The 27,345-nt window shown below is 41.8% G+C and overlaps 1 protein-coding gene across 2 annotated transcripts; it reads right to left on the reverse strand.

Annotated features, from left to right (window-relative positions):
- Positions 1 to 3,214: 3,214 nt before the first annotated feature.
- mboat1 (membrane bound O-acyltransferase domain containing 1) lies at positions 3,215 to 22,206 on the reverse strand. 2 transcript variants are annotated; one of them, XM_042106958.1, is made up of 14 exons: positions 21,892 to 22,206; positions 21,015 to 21,160; positions 20,697 to 20,774; positions 20,160 to 20,255; positions 10,557 to 10,612; positions 10,225 to 10,276; positions 7,583 to 7,778; positions 6,971 to 7,163; positions 6,518 to 6,621; positions 5,699 to 5,763; positions 5,237 to 5,369; positions 4,631 to 4,782; positions 3,423 to 3,588; positions 3,215 to 3,357 (listed from the first exon to the last, which is right to left on the reverse strand). In XM_042106958.1, the coding sequence occupies exons 1-13, from the start codon at positions 21,976 to 21,978 to the stop codon at positions 3,465 to 3,467; spliced, it is 1,482 nt and encodes a 493-aa protein (XP_041962892.1). In that variant the 5' UTR covers positions 21,979 to 22,206; the 3' UTR covers positions 3,215 to 3,357; positions 3,423 to 3,464. The 2 variants fall into 2 exon arrangements, with proteins under 2 accessions (XP_041962892.1, XP_041962891.1); XM_042106957.1 differs by having other exon boundaries at positions 3,215 to 3,588.
- Between the last annotated feature and the right edge of the window lie 5,139 nt (positions 22,207 to 27,345).

Here is a 27,345-nt window from a genome sequence, read left to right on the forward strand (position 1 = left end):
GAAAAAAAAGAAGGTCAAGTGGTCACTGAACGTTTATCTTTTTGTCTTTTTTTTCATACCATCTTAACCCATTGGAGGAGTCTCTTTAGGCTACCCGATTATGGGGTAGCCTAATGCTAGATTATCTGTTTGATAAAGTAGTGGCAACGCTGTTCCCACTGTAGTCTACTCTGTAATAAGGTGCTGCATTATTTTCTTACATGTTAGTTCTGTCCTTTTAAGACATTCTTTCAACACGTCAACGCGTCACACCCTTTGCTGTAGGCTATAATGTAGCCTAATGCAAGCCCCCACCTGCACTGTAGGCCTAGGCCTACATGACTGTGCGACCACCAGCCTCTTGAACAACTACTGAAAAAACAGTACTCATACACTTCTGTAACACTTCTTAACACGAATAAAAAAAACAGCAAGGAATATCAGCAAAGAAAGAAATTAATAAAGATGTTTTGGACACACTTTAATATAGTGTTTTGGATAGTGTAGCTTTATGGTTTTCCATAAACCAGCCCTTTAATCATATGGACTGGAGTTGATTGCTTCATCACAGGAAATTATTGCACCTTTGACTAAAGTCAATGCAGACATGTTACCTCACATTTCCCAGATCTCTTGCAGTGCATACTCAGCAGTCAGTTTTAACAACAGTCTGCATAGACAACAGCCTACAAATAAACACAGATTTCCTGAGTAATTAGATGCTCACTCTGTAGTTCGTAAAGAAATAGTCTGTCAGACCACAGATGAGTGAATTTTACATAATTTAGCATTCCTTATGCTATGAGATCTGACTAAGTCCTAACCTCTTTTTTCCAGAATCGTCTGGTCTGCTGTCTTTTACTGATTTGGTAACTCCTGACATTTTAATATGTCTGAAAAGATGTTAGAATGAGAGAAAGGTCAGGCATGGTTTTCTGGAACTGACCGAATGGAATAACAGCAAATTGTATTAAACAAAGAGACAGACAAACAAACTTTGGACAACATAAATTTTGTCCAACCTTATTTATCGTATCTGATTACAATTTCCAAAGTTGGTGGTGTCACCTATCCATTTAGCAGGCTTTGTGTAGTAGGTCTGTGCTGTTACAATAATATTTAAAGGACTTAAGCATTAAGTTATGCTTTAGATTTAATTAAAACCCTTTCCAGAAAAATGTTATTTTGCTCTTTGATGGCACCTATTCACTAAACTCCACAGTGCCATCTAGTGCTGATAAAAATGTAGAAATCACAGTGGGCCTTTATAATTTATAAATAAATAATAATTTACATGTGATGTAATAATACATAATTGAATGTGTATATGTACAATTTATAGTTGTAGTTGAAGTGAAGGGATTTAAAAAAAAAATCTGAGTTATGAATTATGGTGAATGCACTGAACTCACCCAGTTCTTAAAGCATCAGTATGCTGGACTTTTTCCCTTTGTGTAGAAAAGTTTGTTTGTCTGTCTCTTTGTTTAATACAATTTGCTGTTATTCCATTCGGTCAGTTCCAGAAAACCATGCCTGACCTTTCTCTCATTCTAACATCTTTTCAGACATATTAAAATGTCAGGAGTTACCAAATCAGTAAAAGACAGCAGACCAGACGATTCTGGAGAAATAATTTTGATAGTAATAAGTATTACTTTACTTTGATTGCATACGTGAAGGACATATAATAAACACACCTGATATTCCTATGAGCCGTCCATGCTCGGAACTATGTAGTTCTGTGGTTCAGATCAGAAAACTAATGCAAAAGGTTTGAAAAGCTTTTTACGGCACTACAATGCCACCTACATGTAGGAAGTTTAGATGAAAGTATTGCTAGTAGCAACTCCTTACTGCTGCTTTAACTGCAATGGTGAGTGTACTCAGAGAAACAGTCCTTCAGAAAGCAGACTTTAGGTTTGATCATAAAAGATAACAGTGCACTTAAAGTAGTTTGAAATTGCATTGTTAATCAGTTTATTGTCATCACACCCAACATTCTCCCTTTTTCACATATCAGGAGCACACACATACACACATAGACTTGTAGCAGTATTAGCTGATAAAAACAAAGACATTCATCCTTGAAAGATTTACACTCAAAATAGGCATTTCTGACAAAAAAAAACAACATAAAATTCAAAATGCAGACACACAACATGGTTGGCTGTGGGCAAGCAGGGTCCTACGGTGACCCCAGTGAACAGTCTTGTGAAGGAAGAGCATCTATCCTTCCCGCCTAGTGCCAGCCCTTCTTCAGATACAATGTAATTCTCAAATAAATAGTTACTCAGTGGTGTTAAATTAATAGTAATCAACCAGCACCCAGAACATCAACAGTACTATTTACGTACAAACACAACTGTAACGGCCCAGACGGTATACTACAAATTGAAATAAGTGGCAAACATCTGTGACAACTGCCTTGTTGCGTGCCATTTCCAACAACTGATAATGTTTGCACGAAAACATTTGAATAAAAAAAAAGTTCAAAGAAATAAAATGTCCACCAGAAACGTCCGCTTCTGTTTGTGAAATCTGAACGCATTTCTCACCTCGTATTTCACCCCCCAGGCGAGAGTAGCTAGCATTAATTAACTGATAAAAGTGTGCCAAGTGACCAGATCTCCCAGTGACCTGGGCCCAGAGGGAGTGCAAAGACAGTACAGTGGATTCAGTGACGTGACCCCTGACCTCTGTGCAGCCATGTTTTGCGGCCATGTTTGTGAGGCTCCTTTGGCTCAGTGCCAATGCAATTCAGTGACCAGCGCATGCTGCATGCTGGCCAGAGGAATCTGTTGGCAGCATGCAACCTGGGTAAATGCATACCCATGTGTGTGCAACTTTGCATACACACGACTCCATGTTTAAGAGTGGGTGGAGTGTATGTATATGCATGAATTAATTGGCATATCATAGTGAGTGCATGTGTTGTGCTGTGCTGTATCGTGTGTGTGTGTATGTATGTGAGTGAGTGACAGTCTGCACAAATGACAGCAGGTGTACAGTATGTGGACAGAGTTGTGTGTTTGTATTGATCTATATCATTACAAAATGTTTGTGTATGTGTGCCCATCTCTACAAGTGTCTGTATGTGCATGTGTATTGGGTATTTATGTGTGTATGTGTATATGTATATGTGTGTGTTGAGTATTTCTGTGTGTATTTGTGTCTGGTAGGCATTTCTCTCTCTCTCTCTGTGTGTGTGTGTGTGTGTGTGTGTGTGTGTGTGTGTGTGTGTGTGTGTGTGTGTGTGTCTGTGTGTGTGTGTGTGTGTTTTTTTGCTGCTCAGGGCCGCCCAACCAGCGGGTGCTGTCCTTGCTGAGCACTCTTTGTTGTGGTCACACAGAGGGGCCTTTGTCCCATCCTGCCCCTTTCTACACAAACACACACACACACACACACACACACACAAACACACACACAAACACATACAAACACATAGACACACACAAACACACACACTTGTTCAGCAAAGGAGCACGTCAGTCTCCTTTCACGTTGTTGTTGAGGTTGTGAGGCTGAGGCTGTGGCCGGGGGGCTCTGGGTTTGCTGGGCAGAGAGAGTGCGAGCAGCACACTGATGATGTGCACATGGAAGTACATCGATCTGAAGGGGAGGAAAACAAGAGAGAGAGGGGGGGGCGGGTTAGATAGAAGCAACACACTGTTGGAGACAGGGGCAGTTTATCTGAAAGGGAGATAAACAGAGAGGGGGAGTGTGTGTGTGTGTATGTGTGTGTGTTATAAAATACTGCACTCTAATCAGAGTGCTCCTGAACTTTCAAGCAGTAATCCATGATTTCCTGTTTCATTCAGGCATAAAAATAAAGTCACACAGAGGTCAATCGCTCTGGTCAATGTTCAACATGGGAAAGACAAGAGAATCCACGATTTAAATAGTTTTCACTTCCCTATACATTTTAGGGCGATGTATTTTTACGTATTTTATTAAAGTTTAGAAAATATTTTGCTTTACATGCTAATTTTTAGTTATTACAAGTATATTGTCTCAAAAATATATCCTCGTCAAATTTTCTAACATACGCCTAATGTCACGTAAACGGCATTTTACGGATCCTGAGATCAGTATTAAGGATATATTAATAGGACAGAGGGCTGCATCACCACCCATATAGAAGGTCAGAAAACGATTTTAGCAAAATGTCAAAATACGGTCCAACATCTCACTTTTTTTTGGCAATCCACTGCCAATGGATGTCTTTGTCTCTTGGAAAACAATGAAAATAGTTATTGGTTCCATCGTTGGTAAGAAATACAAAGCAGTAAGCTATTACTCCATTCACTCACAGCAACTTTCAGAACTTTCTACAACCAAAGTTTAGTTTCAGCACAGAAAATATTGAAAATGGCACTGTGTGACATAAGCGTATTAAGAAGGCTATGTTCTCCTAAGCTCCTTTGACTGTTCACACCTGTAGTATTGCATCGTGGGCTCTACTGCACAGGTGTGCAGTTTAGTGGAGTGACTGAAACCGAAAACACATCTGTAGTATTGCATTGTGGGTTCTACTGCACAGGTGTGCAGTTTAGTGTGGTGGCTGAGACCGAAGACACACCTGTAGTATTGCATCGTGGGCTCTACTGCACAGGTGTGCAGTTTAGTGTAGTGGCTGAGACCGAACACACACCTGTAGTATTGCATCGTAGGTTCTACTGCCAGCAGCAGGAAAGGCATGACGGTGTAGCAGATAGTGAGCTGGGTGGTGGCCCAAGTTACCACGTCATAGCTCAGCTTAAGCGTGCTGGACGACAGGAAGTGATGTCGCACATTCTTACGCATCTGAGGGGGGGACAAAGGTTAGTCAGGGTGGAAGGAGTCCTTCATTCATTCTGACATGACATGAATGAAACAAGAATGTAAATGGAGCAAAACAATGTGATGGTAGTAGTGTGAGTGTGTGTACATAATGTGGGTGGGCCTATATGAACAAGGAAGTGTGTGGGCACTGGGCAGGGATATTATGACAGACTACATCTACTTTATCTTTCTTTAATAATGTATTTTTCTTTTGTTCTTTTATCTGCCCATCAGTAAAGTGCTCTGAATCGCCAGTGTATATGAACAGTGCTATAGAAAGGAGCCTGCCCTGCCATGCTTTGGAAGCCAGGCAAACATTCTGAAGAATGTGCAGTGTGTTTTATTCCAGTCTATTCCATTCTATTCCATTCTATTCCATTCTATTGGTGTATTTTAGCACAGGTATGGCCAAAGGCAGGAAAGTATGGAGACTCACTGCGCGGGCAGCCATAGTGATTGGGATGGCGGTGAGGAAGGTAAAGTAGTATCCTGGGTAGACGCCGTGCCACAGCGCCGACAGCACGAACGTCAGTGCCGTACGGTAGCGGGACGCACGGTCGTAGCACACACTTCAAACAATACAAAGTTACATTTAACAGTAAACAATTTAAAAAGTTGCTAAGACTACATTAAGGAGAATAACAATAATAAACAACAATATCAATTCAATCAATAGTGAATCAATGAAAATAAATAACTACTATAATATACAAACCATAACGCATATTATATTATATATTATAAGCTTTACTTTATCATATTGTATTTCACAATTTTATCATTATAATTTTATCCTAATTGTCATTTTGTCATGTTCTCAAATGACTATATTGTCTGTAAGCAATTATGTCTTTTTCAATCGAATAATCCATCCTGAACAATGAAAGAAAAGTCTCACCATTTCAGCCAAATCCCTGTCTGAATGTTCCAGTTGTCGATGAAGTTTTTAAAGCTGGTCGCTGTCTGAAGAAAATAACAAAGAAAAGACCAGTTAAGCATTATTAAATTATTAGTGATCCCTCCCACCCTCTACACAGTGAATTTGAACTCCTACCCTCAGGGAGGCGTTTTAGAGTACCAACAGCAGACAGAAACATCTTTAAGAAATCCTTTTTCCCCAACGCTTTAAAGGTGCTAAATAACACTAGAAACCGTACATAACAATGGAATGTAGGGCGAGATAGAATTCTGGGTGGCAGGTTCTATGCACAGCAAGCACTTCAAGTAGGCTATATTTATCTATCTTCTTTTATTCTTTTTTACTTCTTGTAGAAGCAACCTTGTAATGTCTTTTTTCATGAAATGAATTGTCTGTATTGCTTGTCTTGCCGTCTTATCTATGTTGTGTCCTGTTGATTGTCCTGTCTCCCTTGTACTCTTGGTGAAACCAAAGAAAAGATTTCACATCTGTGGATAATAAAGTATTCGTAATTCGTATTCGTATTCGTAAGCAGAATCAGAGTCTATGGCTGAATCCCAATCTCTCCTCTAAACCCTAAGCCCTGGACCCTCACACACTTAACGGACATCAGTCGTAAGTCATCAAGTTTGCCAGGGTTCAAAACGCTAATAACAGGAATGGGACATCATTAAATTGACAACACAAAAAACATGTTGCAAACACGTTTCTTTTTTATGGCAGTTGTTTACCAACGTTTTTTTTTTTTTTCAAACTTCCAACCTGGCATGTTTGAAAGAACTTCTTCCATTCACTTGCCTCAATTTCCCAAATATGAATATTGGAGATGAGGTCCCAGGACACTTCTCCATTCTCATTTAGACCTTTGATGCCATACCCTGCTGCATTGTGGACCGCATCCGCTAAGCAATAAAAACATTTAAAAATAAATAAATAAATAAATAAATAAATAAATATATAAGACATGACATGCAAACATTAACACCGTTATGAATGGTAACTCTCCTGTATAGGGCATCACAGTAGAGTATTAGGTTTCTTTGGCCCTAGATAAACAAGTTTAGTTCACATGGCATCACTCAGAAAGACAAGGAACAATGGCTTCCCAGGTCTGAACTACTACAACAAAAGACAAGCATTTGAGAGACAACGTCCTTCTGTAGAGTCTGACGTGTATTGCACCAAACACTTCAGATGGACATGGCTACATGGCAGCAGTCTGAAAAAGTCTCATTGGTGTGAATCCCATACCTAACGTCCAGGCGAAGTAAAACTTGGGTCTAGCTGCCTGTATGGACACAAAGGCGTACGATAGCCTGGTCAGGAAGGGTGCCTCGCTGATGAAGACCGGGTCTATGTTGTATGCGATGGGAAAGGCTTTAGTGATGGTAAAGAACACCAGCAGACATCCAGCACAGACAAGCAGCTTATGGACAACAGCGCCCTGTGGAGAATGAGTGAACACAAATCAATAAATGTGTCAGACCTGTAAAAAAAAAAAAAAAACAACTAGCTAAAATAACATCCACATGCTGTGCAGCACTGTTCATAACCATATGGGCATTTAGGTCAATAGGGCTAACCAGCTCAATCTACTTACAGACTAAACTACTTATCACTACCATGCCGGTGACAATTTATGACACTACATACATGATTATCGAGTGTAATTATTAAGGAAGCGCAAGAATCAGGTTAAGGGTCTGTGTGTGTGTGTGTGTGTGTGTGTGGGTGAGAGAGAGACAGAGAGAGAGAGAGAGAGAGAGAGAGAGAAAAAAAGAGAGAAAGAGAGAGAGAGAGAGAGAGAGAGAGAGAGAGAGAGAGACAATAGCTGTTCTCCTGCTGAATGTGCCTTTGTCTCACCACTGGGGAAGGCTCGGCCACTTTGTCCCAGCCGTTCTGCACAGACACTCCCTGAGCCCCCGGCCTCCGCAGCCTGTGCTGGGCATGCCTGCCCTCAATAAAGGCCACGTAGTCCTTATAATTACTGCAGGGCCCTACCAGCACGCTGAAGAAGTTCAGATTGTAGCTCAGGTACTGCAGCAGTGAAGGTTTCGATCTGGGAGAGAGATAGAGCGAAATAAGCCTAAACACTAAATCCAGTTTTGCTGTGTTTAAATCCCAAACAGGCATCGGATGGCAAGCTCACGGCACCTGAAAAAAATTCACTGCAACCACACACACTTTTGCTTGCATTTTGACTTCCATGGGAGCCAACACTTCCACAGACACTATAGTTTGCAGGCCAACACCCTCACCCTCAACACCCAATCTTTCTGACTACATATTTCCTCTGTGTACAGTATATACTTATACTGTTTTACTATTGGACCATTAATACCCATCTTCATGCAGGCTGTCAGACTGTTGCCCTGCAGCCTGTTCCGCAAGTATGTCCTGATCTATACACCAAGAGTGAATGAAGTTTAGATTATTTTATAGTTTTGTGTAATATGGAATTGTCACCTTAAACAGAAAACTTAAATCCCAAAGAACTAAGAGCAACGGCAATATATTTCACTCAGAACATTTATTTTAAAAGATGCAACACCGATAGTGCAACAACAAACACGCTTGACAACGTTAATACACATAAGCCTAAAACTAAAGGGATCAGTGGGATTATTTGCCTAAAGAATACAGGCTTAGCATCCAAGTGTTAATTTAGCCTTCTACTTGATATGAAGCATATTCAAATTGCTCACGTTTTTCTTTGCTCTCCGTCGCACACGCTCATTTTTCCGCGAAATGTGTCCTCTTAGATTCCAAAATGAATCTTTACTCACTGAAACTGTGTCACCACATGGTCATTATTGCTCTACATTGTTAGTATCTAGTTGTTTTGTAGGAATAGTACACTTATGACTTATCACTTTCTTTTCTAACAGTATAGCGTAGCCAGAAATGTTCAAATGGGTGGGCACAGAAAAAACGGATGGGCAAAGTGAATTTGATTGAACATAAGAGAGGCCTAGATTAGATACGCCTGACCATACAAGCATCAATCATGGGCATGTTATATTTCTGACATAAAAGAGGAATTTATTGAACGCATTATCACAGCTGACAAATTACGCAAAAAACATTATCAACTGGAGCAAAACAATGCATGAATGTAGCTTCTGCACGTCACATGAAACACAATTGAGACAATAGATTGACCATATTGGATAACTGGAAAGCCTTATCATATGTGATGAGTTTACAAAACAGGCTATATTTCTATTGACCAACATTTTAAAATCAGCTAATCTAATTTTGTTTGGGCTTGACTTGCTGTAGGCCTAGTTGATAGTAACATTTTTGATTGTCATAGATGAAAATGCTTCAAAATGAAACTTAAAATTGGCCTATTTTTGTCATAGCTTTTAGAGGGCTTTGCATCTGAACTCATATGAAACAGAGTTGTTTGTTGTTTTCTCTAGATGGCAGTGGCAGTCAGCAACAAGGTGCAAGGGGAGCTGGAGGGGACCTTGACACTGAGATGGTGGACCAGCAGGTGCAAGCAGGAACTTCAAGAGCTGGAGAGGGTATTTGATGATTATTTACTATTGGTTTTATTTTTCATTTATAAATAAATTTGACATGTCGAAGACACACAACCTGTCTCAAGATGTGATGGTGTTCTGCTGCTTTAAAACAATCATTCTATTAGGCCTTGCTCTATGAGAGATGAGTACAAAGATTAAGTGCCACATGGAGTTCCATTGCCTTTGAGATACACAGCACACAGTCCACACAATGAAAGTGAATTTATGCTGTCCCTCACGCATGCAAGGGGCAGGTAAGTGCAAATCTGCGACCCCCACAAACATTTTTGTCCCTTAATATTGGTCCCAAGGGGTCGAGTCCCGACCCCTAGTTTGGTAACCACTGAGCCCATGACTGGCCAAATATACAGTACGCCCACCTCAAAAAAGTAGACTACACCACTGGATTTAACTGATTCTTGAGAGCAAGGAGCGGGATATTTGCGCGGCTCAGCTCTGCTCACTAGCTCTGATTTGGAGGCATATCACTTATGTAAAGATTATTTTTCGATTTATAGCAGGTTTCTTATTATTTTCTTAATGCGTTCTGCGGAGAATGGAGACTGGCGTTGGTCACAGTTTGGAATGAAAGGGAGAGAACAGGACAGAGTAACACGGTGGAATGAAAGGGAGAAAACAGGACAGAGTAACACAGTGGACTACGATGTAGTTAAGGCAGCAGGCATGTTTTGCCAAGGCGGCCGCCTTGACTGCAAAGTGCTGCGGTAAACCCTGTATTCTTCTACCTCTGGAAATCCACCAAGAATGCATTCATGGCTGAAGGTAAAATATTCTCATAATAAGTTAGTAAGTAAGTAAAGTTTTATTTTTAGAGCACATTTAACCACAGCTGGCACTGACCAAAGTGCTGTACATAGTGCATTAGCTAAAGAATAATAATAATAATTAAAAAATAATACTAATAATCATAAAGCTGTAAGAGTAAGAGTGAAGAGTAGCGTGTCGAGTACTTACAGTACAGCCTGCTCTTTTTGCTCTGCCGTCAGTGTGTCTTCTTTACATGTGCCTGATAACACAACACATGTTAGGTGGGCACTTTTATCCAAAGCACTTATGTAAGTAAATCAGTTTAGATTTGTGCATTTAGAGCATAAAATATAAATCACAGTTAAACCCTATCTAAATCTAAATGTAACATTATTATGCATACACACACACACACACACACACAAACACACACACACACACTTGTGGGGTAAGATAACAAATACATTTAAAAGTTTTGAAGAGGTCGGCATTTAACTAATGCTTGAAAACATTCAGACTTGTCATCATAATGTCCTTACCATCGTGCACCTGAAATGCGAGGATAGTGATCTTCTGTGTGACTATCATCAAAGGCCTGGAAAAGGAGGTATTTTGTGAACAGGTGAAAAATTCTGAGTTACTTCTGTGATTTGGGAAAAGCCCGTAAAAGTCCTGGCAGGAAGCATGCATAAGGATGTAGATCCAGGAATGCACTAATATTTTGTTCGTAGTACCAGTTTGCAACAATTATTAGTTAACACTAAGTTGTAAACACTTCGGAAAAAAATATATTAAAAACTGGATATACCAAAAAACGTTGATGTAATCGCTTCCTGCCAGGACTTTTACGGGCTTTTCCCAAATCACGAAAGTAACGTCGATGCAGCGGTATTGTAGCAGGTAGTAGCATCCATCAGGCAAGTGTTATTTAAATAAACTCCTGGTGTACCTACAAACGTTTCAATGCCTCGTTTTATGAGTAAAGAACATACTGTAGAAGTTTCGTACCATTCAGGGCATTATTAGTGGGGTAATTTACTAGATAAAAGTTGGTTCCATTACGCCTGCAGAAACTCATTAGTTTCTGACAGCGCTACTCGACCAGGGTTCGACCAAGGGAAAACAGGTTCTGGGAGGGTGTTTGGCTCGGGGTCATGGTGCAAAGGACCCTAGGCTGAAATTACTCTGAACCATCGTTTTAACCACAACTCAGGAAATTGGAATGGATTTGAAGTTCCATTGAAGTCTAAATGGAATAATTGAGTCATGGCATGCATACATTAGGTGGTGCTACATATTTATTCAAGGTGCTCAACCAGGAATGCTAAGGCATCCAATGAAACATGCTTCCTGAAAAGAAAGCCTTCCTTGCGTCAAATTCTCTTTGATCTTAATATCTTTGTGTGTCTTTCTTAAAGGTGCCGTGTGTAATGTCCGCCAAAAAATCAATTCATACTCCACATTCCATAAAAGATGGGGGCAGTATACCTCCAGAAAATAAGTTGGTCTACCCTAGAGTAACAACCGAGAAACGTGTATTGCAGTTTGGCTGGCGGTTATGTTGCCCGCATACCGCATCTATGACCGAAACTGGTATTATGACACCTGTCGGGCTGTGGCTAGTAATTTAGCATGCTAATTCAGGTTGATATCTCTGCAGCACTCATTTTTTAAATGACATCATCAACCTTATTTCTTCTCATTCTTTGGATGCGTGTAGCTCATTTTTTGGATATTTTTACCTCAATTCTTACACATGGCACCTTTAAGAGAATTAGGAAGTGAATATAACTAGACTGAACCTGTGAGCTGCTTTCAGAGTCTCAGGGTGTGGAAACAGACACTCAAACGATAAAACGTTTTGTTCTTTGTCCATGACCAGACATGCCATTAACATCAATTACTCACAGACATACTGTCACTGAGTTCAGACAGGCGAATAGGGAAAAAAAAGCAACTCACTCACCAAATACTGCTTCAGTGTTTTCACAATATATCCTCATGTGTCAGAGTGTGTCTGGGTGGTGCTTACACTAAATAGATATTTCTACACATTTTGGGGTCCGAGCAGCGAAGCTGCTGAAACCCAATTGCTTTTGTTCTCATCCATTTTTAGAAAGGGCTAAAAGTGTTCGGGCCGCAAGAACTGTCAGGCTAAATTGCACCATAATTGGTAGGAGGGTTGAGAACTTCACCTGCTACTCAGGCACATGAAATGACAAAAACTGACCTCAAGGTGACGCTGTAATAATGAACTTCACGTTTTCGGAAGTATCTCCAAAGCGGCTTATGGTCAGAATTATTTTGTCGTCCTAATCTCCTAAAGTTTTTAAATGATCAATAAAACGGTCTTTAACTCTAAAAATGTATGTATTGCCATTTTCAAAAAGCCCTAAAGTGAAACTAATCTATCTCCTCCAAGCCCAAACATCTGAATTTCATGAAACAAGGCATATCATCTATAGACCATGCTGACAAAGATAACTTTTTTTGGATTTTCAAAGATACTCTTTAATAAAATTTCAGGGAGTGGCACATTATGGTTATATTGCCTATATGTTCTCCAGTAAAGGTCCAATCATTACACAAAACTTGGTACAACCGAAACAGCACAACAGTCTTTGGAAGCACACCAAATTTCGTGAAATTCCATGCAAAATAGCCATAATTTTTACAGCTATTCATTTTTTTGGTGATGAAACCAAAGATATTCTGTGGTATAGGGGATTAGCATTGCATTATAATATCCCAGAGGTCCTCTATTCACATTCCAGTGAAGGTGAGGCCTTCTGTACAACTGCAGTCATCCACTCTGCTGTGTCAGTTCGATTTTCATAGGCAGCATTCTATTTATTAGGGTTCCAAGCAGTGAAGCTGCTGGAACTCTATCGTTTTTGTTCTTGTCAATTTTCAGACTAAAAGTGATTGGGCAGCAAAAACCATCGGGCCAAAACGCACAAAAATTGGCAAGTGGATTGGAAACGTCCCCTGCTATACAGGCACATGAAATGACACACACAGGGTGACACTATAACTAGATGTACCGCATAGCGGTACAAAATATGACCGCCGCATCCATTCCGCGAAAATAAATCACACTTCAATTTGTCTCCATCTTTTACTCCATCCCCCACTCTTGAAACTTTTGTGTATGCTTGTTTGGCATGCCTGAGTGTGTGTGTGCGGCTGCACAGAAAGTAGCCTACTTGTGCTGAAAAGGTGAATAGATTGTAGAATAGCCAAAGAAGATGTAGCATTGTTATAAAACCTTTAAAATCTCTAAACAATCACAAGTAGGGCAGGTCATCACAGTTCATCCATTGCAACTGGATTGATGAAAGGTCACTTACACCTGTAGGCTACATTGTATTTGGGAAAAGCAAAAGGTATCAGCATAATGTTATTTATTTATTTATTTATTTATTATGTATTTATAAACAAAAACATCTCTGTCAGTTCCATGCCGTTTTCAACAGCTATCAAAAACAAAGGTCATTTTTGGATGGATGGATTTTTTGTGAATTTTTCTTCTTCTACATAAGATTTTAGTCATCTTTAGTTCATGTAATACTTTATTGTCAATGCACAAATTAAGTAACAGTAGTCTGAAACGTTATTGTTAATGCACAAATTAAGTAACAGTAGTCTGAAACGAAATGCTGTTTTACATCTAACCAGTGGTGCAAATAACTGACATGTCCAAATGGGCCTTGATGAAATGCGTCGCTAGACTGTTCATACACATTTTAACGGGCCAAAGTTGAAGAGCTTTTGTCCGTTATTGTTCGTGCAAATATAGGCTGATTCATGTTCCCTTGCATTGTGTAACTGAGGTCCATGGCTAGTCTGGCTTTCATCAGACCAAGCTCAATCTTTTAAGAAATCAAAAAATAAATAGCGGGCAGATCAGGCTGGGTTCATCCAGCCTAGTCCATAGGCACCCGATATTGTTTAATTTTCAGATTGAGATATACACGCTCTGGCTATTCTAAATGCAAAAATGCATTAGGGAGTTATGACAAAACTGTAACTAACAAACTAGATCCTAATAGAAAGCGGTTAGCTTCCCTAAGCTACAGGTAGGATTATAAGGTAGGCCTATTTACAACATAAATTGTCAATAGGCTATGCTGGCGACACAAATAAAATCTCCTTTGGAAACCAATGGCTTACGACTTACAGTATCAAGCGGACTTAAACTGCCATATCGTGGCGAAAAGTTGTAATAACATTCACGCAGTTCCATGAGTCAAGGAAAGCGCGAATGAAGTAGCCACTTCTAAATGGGACCCACTACACAGTAGCTTAAGGTGTGTTGCTAAAGCAGCCATAATGAAATGAAGGTGTCATTGTTTGGATACTTCACACACACGTGCTTTTTAATTTCACAGACTACAACTACCAAGCTGGAATCAAAGCACATCGATTCCCCTCTCACACCCTGCACGCACTTAAAACAAAATACACAGGCGTCTCAGTCTCACGCATGTATAGGCAAAACTGTATCAGACCGGTGTAACGTTGGTAAATCTTCCATTGCACAGAATGATTTTGTAGCACGTGCAATAAATGACAGTCGAAAGATACAAACAGTGCTGCTATCAATTTGCTTGGTATAACCGCATTTATAGTTTTCTACAAATGCAATCAATCAAATGGGCCTCCATCACTCAACCAACGCTAACGGTAACATTACCTAGGTCCTTATTGATATTACAAGATTAACGTACCTGCAGTAAAAACCAAGCATGTCCGATAAACATCCTCACTTCATCCTCACTTACACTTCATGTGAACATCGTCCTGTCCTTATTAGATGTTCGCTGCGGTAAATTACAGTCCTTGTAGGAAGTGTCCATTATTTTTTCAACCCACTTTTAACTTCCAAAAAAATTACGTCTCACTGCAACGATGCGCCATCTAGTGGACAAACGACTACTTATCGCCAATACTGAAAATGCAGCCATGATGATGATGATGAATATTTTGGCTTTCTTTTGATCCTATTGAATTTGTAATTATGTATCGGCCGTTCTAATACCGATAGTATGTGGGTGCCTGTGTGTGTGCATGTTTATATGTGTGCACCGCCATTTACAGGCCAATGAGTGTACAGTCACTAAATGTACACATAACCAAATTTTTTTAGCCCCCCCCATGGATGAAATTCTACGAAACTTGGCATACCCCCAGACCCCCAGAGAATGCCAGGTCAATCATACACATAAAATTTGGTGCAGTTCTGAACATCTTAACTGAAGATAGGGGCGATTAAAGCAGAATAATATTGCATTTTCATTTTTGACCGGGGCGGGGGGGGCAAATCACAAATGAGTGATTATGAGCCAGGTTGATGTGGGCCCTTGAGACCAACATACCATAAAAGATTCACAGAGAACTGTGTCTGCCCTACCCTCCTTTCGGGGGGTCCAGTCCAGCGGGGGGGGCTGCAGATCAAAACGAAAAACGATGGTTCCATGCTATCCATGTGGGGTTACATGCCCACCAAGTTTTGTGTACCCCGGTCTTTCAGTGTCCCGAGAATCCTTGTTGGTGTACGTCACTAAATGTACACATAAATTATTTTATTGTAAGGCCCCCCATGAACGAAAGTACACAAAACTTGGCATGCATTCAGAGGGTGTCATAATGATCCTACACTTTTAATTTAGTGCAGTTTTGACCTTGTCAGCCAGAGATATTGAGATGAAAACACCTAATTTTTTGCTTTTTAATTTTTAACTAGGTGGCGCTATACATGAAATAAGTGGTAATGGGATGGGTTGACATGCCCCCTTTAGACCAACATACAAAAAAAAGGTGGACCTCCTAGGCCCTACGGTTCTCGAGATATTCACAGAAAACTGTCTCCGGCCACCTACAGGCCAGTTGGTGTATAGTAACATAAATTAATTTATTGTGTGGCCCCCCATGAACGGAATTCCACAAAACTTGGCGTGCATACAGAGGGTGTCATAATGATCCTACACTTCCAATTTCGTGCAGTTTTGACTATGTTAGGTCACAGATACCTTCAATTACACCACCTCATTTTTACTTTTTTGTGTTTAACTAGGTGGCGCTATACATGAAATGAGTGGTTATGGAATGGGTTGACATGGCCCCTTGAGATCAACATACAAAAAAAAAATGGTCCTCCTAAACCCTACGGTTTTCGAGATATTCACAGAAAACTGTGTCTGCCCTACCCTCCTTTCGGGGGGTCCAATTCAGCGGGGGGGCTACAGATCAAAACGAAAAACGATGGTTCCATGCTATCCATGTGGGGTTACATGTCCACCAAGTTTCGTGTACCCCGGTCTTTCAGTGTCCCGGGAATCATTGACGGAAATTTGGGCATGCGAAAAAGAAAAAAAAAAAAAAAAAAAAAAAAAAAAAAAAAAATCTGACTAAACCTATATGACCGCCGCTTCGCTGCGCGGCGGTCATAATAATCTCTTAAGTCTTCTGCAAGTCTCTTTATCCCTTCTTTTCGGCTTTTTCAAAAACTAAAAAGTGAAAGCAAGATGAACTTGTCTGAGGTCATTCATACGCTTTTAACGAAAATCTGTACATATTATCTATAGACCATGTCTTAACAAATATTGGCACATACAATAACTAAAAAAAATATTTTGATGTACACACAAAGGTTTGGGAAATTCAGTCAATGTGTGTGTGGGGGTGGGGGGGCTTTAAACAGCCACATATTCATGTCAAAATCCATACATAATTGAAATGTCTGCATTCTCAAATATCTCAGTTAATGTCTTAGACAGATAATATTATTAGTGATGAAATTTAAATATCTAAACTCCATAACCAATCCATTCCCAATATCGGTATATGCTTTCTCTGAGCGCTTTACTGTTGCAAAAAACATAAATCAAGTTCATTTAGTCCTAAATGTATCCTTAGTTTCAGTGACCTCTGACATAAAAATCTTTTAATTGAAAACACTTGTGACACTGACTATGTATCCTACATATCTTTATTAGGTAGAAAATCTAGAAAACAAATCAATCAGATCACATTAATGTCTTGTTTTTTGCAAATTCATCCATAGTCCATAAAATCTAGATGAAGCTCCAACAAGGTCCTTCGATTTCAAAGGTCATACTGTGGCCATGAGGGCTGCCACTTGCAGCTACACTTACAGTATGTTTTTCTGGTATGATTTTGAGCCTGTGTCATGTCCTATTCCTACTCCTTATAATTCCTAACAGCATTCAGACCTGGATAAGCCTCTTCTCAGAAGTGGAATTCCAAAAATCAAGGCCAACCAATGTAATTTCACTTCGAAAGACCCTTCCTTCCAAACAGTGTCTCCTACAGAGAAGGAGGGAACACCAATTCTGTCTGTGCACTTGGCATTGTGGCCCCAGTGGAGCAACAATCACTGTGTGTTTGTTTCCATTCAGGCCTTTGCGGAAAGAATGTCCTCTGTTTTGGCAAAGATACTGAACACTTTGTGCGAGGGTTGCACATAGCGCGGTCACATGACCAGGGCTGTGTCCAGCGCTAGCTGACGAAGCCAGGACCGGATTGGCATTGCCAGGAACTCGCAAGAGGAGAGGGGAAGAGAGATGAGCTTAGGTTGAGTCATCACTAATGACTCTTTGCAAGCCCCGGCAGGCTACCCAGGTAGGCGTGTCAGGTTTATGACACCCAACACGTCAAAGTGAGTCTCTAGCTCACTGTAGAAACATTCTTATCTAACAACCTTAAGGGGTTACTATTGCTAGTAGAGCTCTCTGACGAGAGGGGCTGAACGATGTAGAACTGTGTCATTTCTTGCATGTTCTTAAAAACATGGCTCTTCTGTGTTTGGACACAAACCAAAATGAATTACTGATGGCCCCAAGGACGTACTCCAAAGACACTTTTCAAAATGTCTTTTTTTTTCCCACAGAGAAACTGGGCTGGAACACGTCCAGGAGATTAGGATCACTGTGGAGAAGGAAGGCCCCACCAGACTTAGGGCTGAGCTACACCAGGCGCGTAACTGAAGCGTTTCGTTCGCGTTGTGTCTGCTGCAACAATTAGCTTCCACTATAATCAATGGAAGTAGCTACACCAGACGTGATAGTGGCGCGTACGTTCGAAAGAAATAGACCATTCATCTAAAATGGATTTTACGCGTCGCGAACGGAACACTTCAGTTACGTGCCTGGTGTAGCTTCGCTGTTACTCATCATGCCCAGCCTTCGAGGAATCCGTGATGCGGTCTTTCTGGGCATTCCAGTTTTGCAACATTAGTAACATTTGCAACACTTGCCTACTTGCTTACAAATACATTGTTTACAAATCACAAACACACACACATGCACACAGACAGCTCCTACAGTAGAATATTTGAGTAGAATATTTTACTCAAGGGAACTTCAACATGAAGCAAGGAAGTGCTACATTCACAGATGAAAGAGCTCTCCCTCCGGTAATGAAATGATGATTGAGGAATTTTCTCACTTTATTGCATTAACTGCCTCCGGAGCACTGAATGACTCTCACTTCCCTCTTTCCTTAAAATTCCCAGTCGGTACAACCTAACCGAGTTCAAAGTTCAGCAGGGGACAGTCCTTGGAGGGGAAGGCATTTAAATGCAGGCCTGTGTGTGTCTATGTGTGTGTGTATGTGTGTGTCTATGTGTGTCCTTGTGTGTGTGCGGGTGTGTGTGTGTGTGTGTGTGTGTGTGTGTGTCTGTGTGTGTGCGGGTGTGTGTGCGGGTGTGTGTGTGCGGGTGTGTGTGTGCGTGTGTGTGTTTGCAGTGTGTTAGCGGAGCCAGCGCCTCTGTGGGAGCGTGGGAAGAAGAGGAGGCAGAGGACGGCTAAGAGAGCAGTGTGACAGCCTCACAGCGGTCCCACACACTGGCTGGCCATTCACCGGGCTAATAGGAGGCAGCTGACGTCTGTGTCCGTCCATCCGTCCATCTCCTCAGACAGAGCTGCTTGTGTGTGAAACGGCTGACGAAGCCCAGAGAGGGGATGGGGCTGAAAGGCTGTCCGGCCCCACGTTCGCCTACACCCACACCAGACCAGGCCCAGATCGGAACCGGATCGGAGCCAGATTAGAGCCAGATACACACGAGATCAGAGCCGGATCAGAGCCAGATTAGACCCAGATACACACAAGATCAGAGCCGGATCGGAGCCAGATTAGAGCCAGATACACACGAGATCAGAGTCAGATCGGAGCCAGATTAGAGCCAGATACACACGAGATCAGAGCCGGATCGGAGCCAGATTAGAGCCAGATACACACAAGATCAGAGCCGGATCGGAGCCAGATTAGACCCAGATACACACGAGATCAGAGCCGGATCGGAGTCAGATTAGAGTCAGATACACACGAAATCAGGGCCAGATCAGGGCCAGATCAGAGCCATATATGAGCCGAGTATGTGCTGAATCAGGGTCAGATTACAGCCAGATCTGACATGCGGGACACAGCCAGAGTTGGATACTGTACATGCAGGACCAGTCCAGATGAGAGGCGGGTCAGTGTCAAGTCCATCTCCAGAGTCTGCAATTACATTGTGGCCGAGGAGACAGCTAGGGCAGGCCGGTGGCAACCAGGCGGGTAGGTAAAACAGTACTGCTAGACACAGTCTTATCTCCGTTTGTGTTTATTTTAGGGAGTGTTTGGGCCTCCCTGCCACCAACTCAGCCGATAAGAAAGGAGTCAGGCAGCGCAGGCGTGGCTCAGCCAACAAGAACATGTGGGCAAATATCTCAGGTGTAGAGGTCACTGATGAAGGCCAAATTAGCAGGTAATGACTACAACACAACTGTGTCAGCTTGTCTATGGTCAAAACATAAGTTTGAGATTTGTATTTCACAACATTGACAAGACCTGTGACCGTAAGTCAATACACTGTAGTTCATTGGTTCTAAAGAGAGTGTATGTGTGTCTGTGTCTGTGTGTGTGTGTGTGTGTGTGTGTGTATGTATGTATGTATGTGTGTGTGTGTGTGTGTGTGTGTGTGTGTGTATGTGTGTGTGTGTGTGTATGCGTGTGGGTGTGTGTATGCGTATGTGTGTGTGTGTGTATGTATGTATGTGTGTGTGTGTGTGGGTGGGTGGATGTGTATGTGCGTGTGTGTGTGTATGTGTGTATGTTTGATACTGGAAGGTCAAACTCACCCTGAGAAGTCTGTCGACAGGATACCGTAGTTAAAGATGAAGACCCTGCTGATCTGGCATGCTGTCAGGTACCCCATGGCTGCAATTATAGAATACCTGTGGGGAAAATATGACACATCACAACACAAATCATGGCACCCTCCCATTGTTCCTACACAACTCTGTAAATGAATGAACAATATGGACATTTTAGTCTTCCGGCCACACAGTTAGTTGGTAGCATACACACTAAAACAATGTTACCTTTATCTGCAAGCGTGCGGTCAAACAGGAAAATACCATGGGGTTGACTTGCCAACATTCATTGCATTCCATTAACAGAAGAGTTAAAGACAATAAAACAGAGAGACAGGTCTTTCTGGATGGAGTGACCTAAACCCACCTGACCAATCAGAGCCATACATAGTACTGCTGGCATATCTTAGTTGTTATCTGCTAAACAGCTTGACAGGCGTTATATATTTCTGGGTTTGTTTGTGGCAGGTGTGTCTGTGTTTTTACACTGAATTGTGGGGAAGGCGGTGTTGACTTGCTTACCTGTGAATGTTGCCTTGGCTTGCCATGACCATGATTGCGTAACATGCAAACACCAGGATGAAAAGATGAGAGGCATACCTGATGAGAGGCAGAAAAAAAACAAGAACAAGATGACAGGAGCAAACTTCACTCCAATAAAAGTGATCTAAATAATTCCCCCTATTTGATTAAAAGCTCCCCTTTATTTGACAGACTGTGTGCAGACTACGAGCTTTCCTATCTACATGTGGTCTAAGCAGTGTAACTGACCTAATGTGCAAGCGCTTTTACTACTGCTTATTACTGCACAGGACTGTGGGACAGAGACAGCTCTCTTACCAGCCAAAGCAGAATATGGCAAAACAGCACCCAAGAAGAGTGGCAACGACATGGCGGACCACTGGACCAAATTGCCACGGACTCAGAGAGAGACGGAACCAGCAGGCCACTGCAAGCCCAAATATCTGGCAAACTAAGAAGTTCACCTACAAGAGGGAAAAAAGGAGTCAGGGAGCAGGGGTAGAGATAGAGACCACGCTGTTAGAATAAATGGTCTAATTCTATTGTCTAACTCAAACATGGTTGAATGGAACTCTATACATTAGACCCGCATAATCAGAAGTGTGTGTGTGTGTGTGTGTGTGTGCAAGCGAGCAAGTGGGTGACACAGATAGAGAGAGAGAGAGAGAGAGAGAGAGAGAGAGAGAGAGAGAATGAGAGAGATGGACATTTCAAAAAGGGGTGCAAAAAGTGACATTCAGTTATTTTGTACAATACAGTAGTCTCTCCACTGTCTCCAAAGCTGTCTAGCGCTAATGGTGACTCATCTCTCCGATAATACAAACAGCACACACACACCCAGAAACTATGCAACTGGTCAACAAGTATGCAACAGGTCAAGCAACACGTCCGAAGCAACAGACCACCAGAATCAGAATCATCAGTCAGTCGAGAATCATCAGTGCAATAAGACATGTAGGCTACCTACACCACTATACACTATATTGTAGATTATAATACGGTAATATAATAATGGTCAAAAACCATGCGTGAACTGTAAAGTTTATGACCGTGATTGTCACCACAGCAAATGGAAGGCAAAACCACTCCGATTTCAAAGCCATTGAAAACAACTAACATTTACATACCGCCAATATTTCTTTCGACTCAGACGATATTCAGAACTTCTTTCCTCACCAAAAAGCAAACTTCCTACCTGGTCTAAAGGGACTCCAACGATGTCGCTGACTGGAGACAGCAGCAAAGAGCCTGTGGTTCTATGGATGACACTTTCCTCCCCCATCCTTCATTTTACGCTCGAAGGTCTTACTCCAAAATTTCGGTAAAGTGAATTTGATTGTACGTCTAACGTTATTATATTACCATGTGAATGAATAAAAAAGATGATCCAACGAGCTGAGGATCCTGTGCACGTATGAAAGTTACATTGTTGCTGGGTAGTTCGCCGCACAGCTGAAATGTCGGAGATGTTGGTTGAATGGCGTTCCCTACGGTTGAACCACCACACACACCACGGCATGACCAGCAACTTCAATGAGTTCATGGAGTACCAAGGCGGGGCAAAGATGTCATTCTGTCAATTGAGGGGGTTGCAATGCAATAGAACGTTATGCTGGTGTAGGCTGATTGGAGAATGTTGGTCCCTTCTATACGCACTACTGCTCTCAATTTATCCAGAAATCAGTGGCAACGTGTTTGCGAAAATAATATAGGGCCAGTATGTCTGCAGTCAACTGAAATTATGTTAATGTTAAAATGTAACATGTCTAAGAAAAATGTTTACAGTGTTTTTTAGTGACACCCTGCTGTAATCTTGCCCTTGTTTGATTGTTCTACTACTGTAGCAAACTGTAGGCTAATAGAAGATGTTATGATGGACTTGGTGATGAGACGAACAGATTGAGAAGTTGATGATTGATGAAAGTCACTGAACTTTTGCAATGAAGTGTTCAGTATTAGTTTTTCAGGTTGTTGCTGATGTGGCTTCAGAGGAATTTAAAGTGGTGCTAAGGTCGTCTCCATTTTCCTGGACCGGTATTTTTGGCATTTGGTATGCACCGGAAGTCAAGGATGAGCTCCTGGGTTTTGGCTGTACTGAGGTCGTGGGCAGCAAATTAAATTTGCTGCGCTAGGGTGTGTCTAGATTTCTAGGCTACGTCGTCTCCGCACCAGGTGACAGAAGAGACTTTCTAATGAGGATACACAGCACTCAAAGAATCTCTCATATAAATGTATCGGGTCAGTTCGTAATGCAAACATGTCAGTCATCTATATTCCGCCGCCAAAAGTTGACATGTGAATACATCGTGCCAGTCATGTTGTGATCTCCCAGCTGGAGCAAGTGTGTCGTGATTCCTGAAGCCTTGCGCAGACGCAGTTCTGCCGAAATAGATGCCCGATAAGTGCCCAAAAAGTGTTACAATGTGGCAGCTGAGTGGAGGGACTTGCCTGAAAGGACTTTGGTGACAGACAGCTCGGTTCAGTTCAGTGCAGTACAGTACTGGATATCACCGTTGCTGGACATGAGGCCTACAATGATGGTTAAAAAAGGAGAAAGGTGTGCACACTGTGGCTCCAAAATATGTCTAATTTTCTCCTTTTCATTTTGTAAAGATGAACTTAAACTCCAGAATCTTCTTCAGACAAATTCTAGATTCATATTACCAGGCCATTACCATTTTTTTTTTTTTTTAGTTGAACTGTAATTGAAAGCCTTAATGCTCAGTTCTGTTCTTTTGTGTGGTACAATGAAAGGATTTCATCCAATGTAAATAGTACAGCATAGAAAATTATTGTATGGTGGTCAATGTTGATATTGTGGTGGGCCGCCACAAATAAGTCAATGTATCGGGAGAAACACTGGTATTTAGGCTATGAGATGTAACAGGCAGGTCAGAATAGTTGATCTGTTGACTCACTGTTTGTAGGTTTATTGCATGTCTCGTAGGCAGAGAAAAGCTGTTCCTCTCAAACACTGTCCAATTAATCAACAGAGTCAGTGTACTGATGAAAGAATAGATTAAATAGACACAAAGGTTTGCAAAGTGATGTCATGTTCCCTTCATGTTCATGTTTTCAAAATACAAAAATACTGTATTTATTTTAATACATGCCGTGGCTACTGTATTTTATAGTTTATTTTGATATACTTATAGAATACATTATATATATATAGCTGCCTGTAGTTTACTGTTGGCTGCAGCGACTCAAGCTAGGCAGAACTGATTGTTTTCGGTTTTTTTCATACTGACAGTACTCGATGACCTTGAGAAACAGAGGTCTATGTGAAAAAATCACTCAGTTCTTGAGAAGTTCCTTTTTCTGTCAAACAAACAAGGGTACCCCTTTCCCCAAGAGAAGTCGCAGCTTCCTCGAGGCAGAGTTCATGAGCGTCACGGTGGTGATCCACTAGTACTACACAACATTTTGTTATGTCGCATTCCACTCTATTCCTATGGGTGACATCAAGCGACTTTAACACGCACGCAAAGCATTCCGGGAAGGTGGCGCAACATTTGAAAAAATGTTGCGCGTCAAAAAGCTGGCCGATGCCCCTCTTTATGCAAATGAATCCATTGAACGCGATGTGACTATCCAATGAAAACACGAGGCTGTAGGTCCTTTGTTGTGCCACAACGGTGCCTATGAAACTTTGGTTCTGTTTACAAGACAAATTAATGTTTTAACAATCTCTTCCACGACTACCTAGTCCATAAAACATAAAACGAAACTAGGATTTGGAGGAATATATTGACTGTTGGTGTTTCTGGTGAGGATTTGAGATTGCATTGAGTAGTTTAAATAAAATGAGATTTCAAAATGGCTTGTATAGGTACGTATGCTGTTGAATACATGCCTAAATTGGTGGTCCATTTGTGAGAAACACTTAAGACAAGTTAAAACGAACTGACTATGAGATGCAAACTGACATTTTAAACGAAACGCCCACACACGACTGAGGCAGGCACGAGGGGAGGCAGCGCGGCCCATGTAACGCTTTGCAGTGCTGTGTTCTATTTGCAGAATTCACATGAAAAAATATAAAAATAGGCTTAAAAATCCGTTATCCATTCTTTAGGACGGCACAGTAAATGGGTTATTGATGCTTATTTTGATTTTCAATTGAGCACAATTACGGTTTTCTGTTCGTCTATGCCTTTATCTATCAAATTTATCTATCGAATTTCTATCAAAATTCTATGATAGAATCTTATGAGATAGGGCGCCTACTCTAGCCTGTTAGTCCTAAATGATTTAGAAACGTACAACAGTAGCTACATATAGAATATACCAAATATATTATTATTATTATTTTTTATTTTTTACCATCGCTTTGGCGCCCCCATGGTGCTGCGCCCCTATGCGCCGCATATAGCGCATACCCACTTTTTGCGCCACTGACAATCTGTACAGTATTTTACATTGTCAGATTATTTGATCCGGTTCCAGCGCCGACGAGAGTGGCAGCATGTCGAGGTAGCTCCGTGTCTTTGTGTTTTTTTACCGTCTTTTGCTTACTTTTTACTAAGCAACTTTTTTGGATTACGCATTTTGAGGAGTGTTTTCATTCTATCCTATGGATATGGATCTATTACAATGCTCCAGCGGCAGCAAACTTGTGTACACAAGGAATCAGCTGCTTGCAATACGACGGAACGCTGGTAGGGTTCACGTAAACATCCCGGAGGAGCTGTGGTGCTTTCGGGGGTGCAGAGCGGGAGTTAAAGTGAGGACTAGGCGTCGGGAGAAGAAGTGGAAACACAAGCCCTCAGTTCCTTCGATGGTTATGGGAAACGTGAACTCACTGGCCAACAAGACTGACGAACTGGCTGCCCTGGTAAGAAATCAGAAGTTGTACAGGGATTGTAGTTTGCTATGCTTTACAGAGACGTGGCTAACAAGCCATATCCCCCCCGGCTAATGTTGAGCTGCCCGGCTTCAGTGTAGCCCGTTTAGACAGAGACAATAAACTTTCTGGCAAAAAGAAGGGAGGCGGACTGGTGCAATACATAAACAACAGATGGTGCAATCCCGGACATGTTACAGTGAAGGAGACTATGCTGTAAGGATGTGGCGTTAGCGGTCAGTCTACGACCATACTACATGCCGAGGGAGTTCTCGCACGCCATTGTTGTTTGTGTTTACGTTCCGCCTCAAGCCCTCCCGGACACAGCGTGTGACGTCATTCACTCTACAGTCGCTAGGCTCCAAACTCAGCACAGTGATGCCTTCTTTGCGATCTCTGGTGATTTCAACCTCATTACACTGGATTCCACCCTCACAAACTTTTACCAGTTTGTTGACTGCCCAACTAGGAAAAACAGGACAATAGAACTCATGTATTCAAACGTGAGGGTTGCTTACAGTGCCACCCCCTTCCTCTACTGGGGAGGTCGGACCATAACCTCATTCATCTTCAGCCAATGTACAAGCCAAAAGTTCAGAGGCTACCAGTTGCCACGCGCACCTTCAGGAAGTAGACACCAGAAGCGGATGAGGCTTTGAGAGACTGCTTTGAGTCCACTGACTGGAGTGTGCTACTGAATGGAGAGGACTTAGAAGAGGTCACACATTGCACTACTGACTATCTGAACTTCTGTATGGACATTGTTGTTCCCACAAGGACTGTACGCTGCTATCCAAATAACAAGCCTTGGATAACCAGTAATGTCAAGACCCTTGTCAATAGGAAAAAGATGGCGTTTAAGGAGGGGGACATGGCAGAGCTGAGGCGAGTACAGGGGGAACTCAAGAATAAGCTGAAAGAGGCTAAGGAGGACTACAGAAGGAAGATGGAACAGAAGTTGCAAGAAAACAACATGAAGGAGGTGTGGGACTGTATAAAAATCCATCACTGGCCTTAAGAAGAGCAGCTCTGTGGAGGGAGACCTGGACAGGGCGAACCAGCTGAACCACTTTTACAACAGGTTCGATTGCCACTGAAGCACTTCAACTGGAGTCAGACAAGTTCCAACACTGTGGAAGACATCATGTCTCACCCCCGTCCCTAAGAAGCCACACCCCAGTGAGTGAAGTCAGAGCCGGGCCGGGGGCGGGGCACATGACCGGGCCCTTTATTAAACTCATCATAACATAATTTTACAACATAGGCTACACATGCCCACAACAGCGGGTCTTACAAGCGTCAGCGCCACGGAGAGCAACTATGTAATTTTGAAGTCCATCGAACGTACATGAAGTGTAACCAAGAGAACAACAAAAACATTAGGCTACATGACCCCTAATAATAAAACAATAATAATACGCAGCACTATTTGAAGGGCATACGATGAGCCTTGCGCTCCGCGAACTCGTCCACAATGCTCTGTGTAGGCCATTTTCTTTGCTCTCTCATTCTCTATGGACAACATGGCAAGTCCACTCAGTCTCTCCTGTCCCACTGTGCTCCTCAAGTGGTTTCTAATGGTCTTTAACTTGGAGAATGAGCGCTCAGAGGTTGCAACCGTGACGGGAAGAGTCAAAAATAAAATTAGGGCGGCGCAAATCTCACTGAATGCAGAAGTTACTGCTGGGTGGTTGCATTGGTGGAGCGAGGGGGTGGCTTCGGGGGCTCAAGCCCCGAATCTCTTTTTAAAAGCCCCGAATCTTTTTTGGTAGGTGTGTGTTTTCAATTTCCAACGATTTCTAA

This window comes from Alosa sapidissima, chromosome 10, assembly GCF_018492685.1.
Source record: "Alosa sapidissima isolate fAloSap1 chromosome 10, fAloSap1.pri, whole genome shotgun sequence".
Taxonomy (NCBI): domain Eukaryota; kingdom Metazoa; phylum Chordata; class Actinopteri; order Clupeiformes; family Clupeidae; genus Alosa; species Alosa sapidissima.

Bases quoted from the DNA above. Each gene is read 5' to 3' on its own strand.
- mboat1 (XM_042106958.1), bottom strand. From the start codon at position 21,978: ATGGGGGAGGAAAGTGTCATCCATAGAACCACAGGCTCTTTGCTGCTG. The intron at 5,764-6,517 runs GCAAGTGAATGG...TATTTTCTTCAG, and splicing joins TTCATATTTGGGAAATTGAG to ACAGCGACCAGCTTTAAAAA. The intron at 3,589-4,630 runs GTGTGTGTTCGG...CCTCCCCTTCAG, and splicing joins CCTACGATGCAATACTACAG to ATCGATGTACTTCCATGTGC.